Genomic DNA, 6000 nt, shown 5'->3' with positions numbered 1-6000 from the left:
CTAGAAGAGTTTCTCGTAGCACTTGTCACAGTGGACAATGTCCCGGTGGATGAATATTTTATCCAGAAGATCTCCCATTGCCTTGTGGCAAATTCCACACTGCCAAAGGGAAAACAAGGTGGTTGGACAGGGACCAAAGCACCACGCGTTAATGGCAGTATGAAGGGGGCAGAGAAATGAACAGCATCTGAACCTTTTTACGAAGTGTGAAGAGGCCAAAGCAGTGACCTTTGAGACTAAACTTTCCTACAACAGACAATTGCCGCTGCAGGCTTCCTCCACTCACACCCACCGTTTCCACGGTCTTCACCTGTAAACTTTGCAAAGTTTGCAAGGTTCAGCAAGCCCTGCACTGGGGAACAAAGGCCACAAAGCACCAAGTCTGCCACAGGCATGTGAGGAAAGACCACACTACTATTCTACCAGACGACAACGAAGAATCCTCCTTGTTCTGATATGCATTCATTTGAGGAGATGCAAAACTTCTGGGGACTGCATCGTTTCTTGTTCCAATGTGGATGCAAGCATTTAGCACAGCTTCTATACTCTACACGAAGTTTGAGGACAAAATTTGTGGAATTCCTCCTCCCACCACCCCATTTCACAGCAGCACGTAGAAGGCGGTCAGCAGAAAGGCTTCTTACCCTGAAGCAGTATTCATGGCAGTAGATGTTAAGATGCTCTATGATGATCTTAGGGCAGTCTCGGATCTCACGGCTGCAGTAAGTACAAACAGGTTCACTGGACCTGTGAAGGAACAGAAAAGTGAATTCCTGCACCATGGTGCCTCTGTAACACAACAGTTTTCAGTCCCATTGCCGGTAGCAGCAGTTTCTTACTCAACACCAGCACTGCTCTGCACCAGATACCTGCTTCCACACGTGGTTGTGCCAAGTGACAGCACAGAGGGGCATGGAATAGCCCAGGGATGCAGAGACCAGAACAGAGCTCTAACTAAATATTTCATTTTCTGAAGATCATTTAAACTTCTATTATTTATTACTATGCTATTATTTCACTGCTCGCATATCAATATTCTAAAAACCTTAAAGTTATTTCTGTTTAACAGCTTGCTGAAGCCCCCATGCAGTCCCAAACAGTCCTACCTCTGTGGAGGGGCGCTGGACAGGTAGCTGTGGTGGCTGTAGGCTGCTCTCTCTGGATCAGTCAAATCTACAAGGCTGCCACTGGAGACAGAAGGAGATGTCAGCACTTGACAATGATACAGGGGAAGAGCATTGCAGATGGAACCCTCAGTCATTAACCTAAAGCCCTAACTGCAACATCCCAGCTGCCTGTTCCTTGGCCAGGACAGTCCTTGCTAGGGAGAGCCGAAAAAAACATTTCACTAGCAAGGAGATCCTCGGTGACTGGCAGAGCTGGGCTGTCAGCAGAGATATTTCCACCTCTGCTGCAGATTCTGCGTGGGGGTGGCTGTACCCTGCTCCCAGACACGTACCACAATCACGGGAGGGCCAGAAGCCATGGTGCTGCTCTCAGAGGTCCCAGGAAGTTTGCATGGAAGGGAAACCTCCAGGGGCAGGCCAAAAGGGCAGCAAAGAGCTGGTAGCCTGAGCACCCATGTCACAGCACTGAAAAATGTGTCTGCCTGCTGCTGTCACCGCAGCGAGAGGCAGGATGTGGGCAGCGTGGCCGGGAAACCAGGGCACATACCCTGAAACAAGGCCCCTTTGAGCCTGAGGCCAAAGGAGGTGGCACAAGCAGAGAGCAGCCTGGGGAAAAAAGGAGGAAAATCCCTCCTCTGGGACGTTTCCAGCCACGTGCTGCCACCCACTTGCTCCTCGCCAGCCAGGAAAAGGCGAGAAACATCCCTAAGTCTCACCTCGCTGAGCGTTCCCCCTCTGCCTTCTGCTTGCCTGTGGTTTTTTAGGCTGAGCAGTGAGGTGCTTATCTCTGGCTGCTGAGATCTGCTTTTGCAGACCGGTGGGAAAGGCGAGAGATTTCTGGAGTCTGTCATCAGCCCCCACAGCAGTGCCAGCACAGCACCGGGGGAGGATAAACGTCAGCAGGGAGGCAGCGAACTGGGTGCTAACTGGCTGCCACATCAGTGCAAGCAGGATGTGCCTACAGCCAAATTCTGCTCTCGGCCACCTTGGTGTCAGTCTGGAGTAGCTTAATTTAGTTACGTGCGAGCAGAATGGAAGACTGAAGATTTTAGCTTCAGAGTGGCACCTCTCCACCTTTTCTAACTTATAAAAGTCTCTTCTGAGAGAGAACCCACAAGCTCCACATTTCCTCACCACTTCCAACCTTTTTATTTGTGTGTGCCAACGTGCAGTGGGGCCTGGCAGTGCCAAACGTGTAGCCTGGGGAACTGCAGCAAAGCGTTTTGACCCCATCACCCACCTCAGGGCTGATCCAGAGGGGCAAATTAACCCCTCCCCAAGGTGGTGTCGGACACAGGTCCTCCTGTCACTGCAGTGGGACCAGGCAGCAGCGTGCAGCATTGTGGAGGGACCTCTCTGGGTCCCCAAAACTACTGCTGCCTTCGCAAAACTCTTTGCCCACCCAGTGCAATAATCCCTCCAGGGCTAATTAGCTCGGGCACGGTGCCACGCTGACTCAGTGCTAATGGTTCCAGCTCGGGAGCTTGCTTGGTGTGTTAGCCAGCAGAGCTGCACGCTGTTGCTTTGCACATGTAGCCAGACACACGGCTGTCTCTGGACACTCCTCTTACCTGCCATAGCGCGGGGAGGCCGACAGCTCGCTGCTGTTCACGTACTCCTTCACAAAGAGGACCCCTTTTCTAGAAGCAGATAGAAGCAGAACGAGAAGCATTTGCATTAGAAAAGGCTGCGACTAATGAGAGACAGCACAAGGGACCACATGTGTGCACTTGGACACGTAACGTGTGTGTGAAAAGGCACAGTGAGCTGCTGTTGTTCTCGAATAAATACTGCGTATCAAGCGTCCCTGCTAAACAACACCTAATATGCCCCTCTAATTAACCCACCAAAACAAATCAAGTTAATTAGAAAGAATGGGATGGATAATACAACTCTTTCATCCAGTTATCCCCTGTTTTGCAGGGATAAGTCTTTTTCAAATCGTGTCAGGATTATGCACACAATGCGTATTTACAGAGCTTGTGGTTCTGTCCTTTAACATTAAAGCCCTACTGGCACAGCACTACTTACAGTGACTGTTTTGTCACTGGAATATCTCCAGAGCTCTCATGCATTATAAATTGCTACCAGTCTGTCTGTGGGATGTTTTTTCTTGCAGAGATGACCTTTCTTGCATATTTCTCCCTCTTTAACATTCTGATTTCAAAACGACGTGCCCCCATCTGTCCATAGCTCTGTCACAGAGCGAGGGGAGACACCGTGCCCACCGGCTCTCTTCCCAGAGCCATGAAATGAACTAATCAGCCTCTTTCTCCATGGTTCATTTTCATCGCTGCCTTTAAGCTATGATTAAGCTAAGCCATGTCACAGCTAAGGAAAGAAAAGATTTTTAATATTTTTTTTTTTTTAAACTTAGCATAAACACTTTCCATGTGTCTGTTTCAGACCAGCGTACTTAGGTGCAACGAGCAGGCTGTGGCAAGACCAGGAGGACCCAAACATTGCCTATCATGCTGACCTCTCACTCGTTTGAAACACCTCCCCAAATTGTGCAAATCTGTGCAGCACTTTCCATCTTTGAGATAGAGCACATGCAAATTACAAACCCCACCACAGCAAGGTCTGCGCTCCTCGCTAAAAAAGCCTGACAAACATCCAGAGGCCCAGCAGCAAAGCCTGGCTCATCTCCACCAAACAGGACGGCTGCCTGCAAACCCTGCAGCCTGGAGGACCGTGACCACCCCTTGCTCCTCACCCGGCAGAGCTGGCATCAGGCTGGTACCCAGAGGCCACGGGGCTGTTGTAGGGTAAGGTGCCCATCGGAGCGCACATCCTCTCGCTCGAACTCGAGAGAAGCCTGGCGAGAGAGGGAAAAGTCTGTGAGCCATAACATGATCCAAGCTGGCAGGCAAGAAAAGACCTACAACTACCGTCAGGAGGGTGATTTGGGAAGGAATTAAAACCCTTAAGCATTCAGATGAATTCATCTTTACTGCAGATCAAAGAGGCTCCTTCCTCTTTTTATACCTGCCACGTATCAGTAATTCTTATCTGTAGAAGTGATTTGGAAAACGTTCACTTACGGGGCCATGGGAGAAAAGATCAAACAAGATCTTCCAATAAGCACAAACCATAAGTGAATCACGTAGACTGAATGGAAGCAGCTGTACAAAGAAACAGCCCGTGGCATATTGCTGGAGGGGAGGAGAAGGGGACATACGGGCCAAGGTCCAACATAACTGTCCCCAGCTTAATCATTTCAAAAGCTGGAGCAGGGAAGGTGCAAAAATCATGGCTACAAGAATGTCTTCAGAAAACAGCTCTGCCTATCCCCTCAGCACCGAGACCTGTTAAATCTGCCTGGAAGGGATGAAGCTGGTCTTGCCTGAAGCTATCCAAGGATCTCGTGCCTCCTGCTCACACCCACAAGACATTCCCCTCTTTACAGATCCAACACTGAGACCCACATTGGTGCCTCCACACAGTGTCAGGAAGCACTTGGATGGACTGACATTGCCAAAAAGGACTCTAGAAAGCTTTCCACGAGAGGTACCCTCCTACCCCTTCCAACAGTCTTGTTCTGGGCCGTGTTTAGTCATTTAATCATTGGCTTTCTGGAGATAACGTTCTTCTCTCTTGACATTTCTTTTTGATTTTAGCACTCTTCTTTTTCTGTAGCCTCTGCCAAGGCTGATTTCTGGTTAAAGGAGAATAGCCAGAAACCAGCCATTCAATCTCCTTTCAATCTGTTCTGGCACCCTCATGGCAAAATCTCCAGAGGCCAGAGATGGATGTATCACAGACCCTGTGCTAGGTAGCTTTTGCTAGGAACCGTTTAAGAGAAGTTCTGCGCCTTCAGATCACACATGCACTCCCCGGAAATGTTTCTTCTCTCTTTCAGCTCTTGGCTTTACTTCCTAGCTCCTCTTCCACAGCAGCGTCATGGAGGTTTCCATCACAAGCATTGAGACCACCCATTTACCTGGTGCTGTTATAGTTTGAGCTGTCCATGTAGAACGGCACCCTGTGGCTTCTCGGGGAAATGGACACGGTGGTGTCTCTGGGAAGGGAGTGGTAGCTATGAAAGGAAGTGATACAATCTCAAGCAATGAACTTGAGCACGTGAGGGATTCTCACAAGCGGCAAGAACCTTGGATGAACGCCTCCCTGCTTGGCATTGAAATCACCCATGCACCACAGCCATCCATGCAAAGAGAAACTCACTGAGCATGCTTAGACCCAGGGAATTAAGAAGAAGTAGATCAGGACTCTCCAGATACCGAGTAAACCTATCAGTAGGGATGTTCTTTGGGTCAAGAAGTCTGGATCCCACCGTTTGACTCCTTACCTTGGAGCTGTGGGGTTAAATTCACAGTGCCCCCTGGCAATAGCACTGTCATATCTGCTGCTCCTGGGGCTGCTTCTCCCATCATAAACTCTCCCTTCATAATCCGGGATAGGCCTGGCAAGGAAGCACAAAGCCCTGATTACATTGTACCAGGAACCACTGGAGCCCCCACACTGGCTAACTAATACTTTATCTCAGCAGTCTCTGCCACGATGTATTCTCCTTTTGCTATGCCTGCTTCACCCACGCTGGTTTTGCAGCTGTAGCATGCGTACACAGCTCTGAGCCTAGGAAAGCTTACTCAAAATCTAACAACTGAGAGTAAAGCTGAAGCAGTTCATAAATGGATGCATTGTGAATATTGCTTCTCCTCCCAGTACTCTCCAAAACCACCACTGCACCACCTGCAAGTGTGAGCTGCTGACCAGCTGGCCCGCCTGGCTATCAGACCTGCACATTTTCATTTCTCCAGGACAGAACTTATTTATCAGCATGGCTTTAACATGCAGACAGAGCTCAGGCTCTTTCAGTAGGAAAAATGAGCTTACAGCTTATGGTCATTCT

General features: G+C 49.3%; 1 protein-coding gene across 1 annotated transcript in view; it reads right to left on the bottom strand.

Moving 5' to 3' along the window:
* ZNF185 (zinc finger protein 185 with LIM domain) overlaps window positions 1-6000 on the bottom strand; it is a gene marked incomplete at both ends in the record, with an annotated part of 28330 nt that continues 22330 nt past the window's right edge. The window contains 7 exons of the mRNA XM_084293918.1: window positions 1-99; window positions 645-747; window positions 1107-1187; window positions 2699-2767; window positions 3844-3945; window positions 5071-5166; window positions 5437-5550. Coding sequence (XP_084150044.1) covers window positions 1-99; window positions 645-747; window positions 1107-1187; window positions 2699-2767; window positions 3844-3945; window positions 5071-5166; window positions 5437-5550 — 664 coding nt within the window. The remainder of the gene's footprint in view (window positions 100-644; window positions 748-1106; window positions 1188-2698; window positions 2768-3843; window positions 3946-5070; window positions 5167-5436; window positions 5551-6000) is intronic.

The sequence above is a fragment of the Netta rufina genome (assembly GCF_964035555.1).
Source record: "Netta rufina genome assembly, chromosome: 12".
Taxonomy (NCBI): domain Eukaryota; kingdom Metazoa; phylum Chordata; class Aves; order Anseriformes; family Anatidae; genus Netta; species Netta rufina.
The sequence above is the reverse complement of the archived record's forward strand: the minus strand, read 5'-3'. Positions and strand labels throughout refer to the sequence as shown.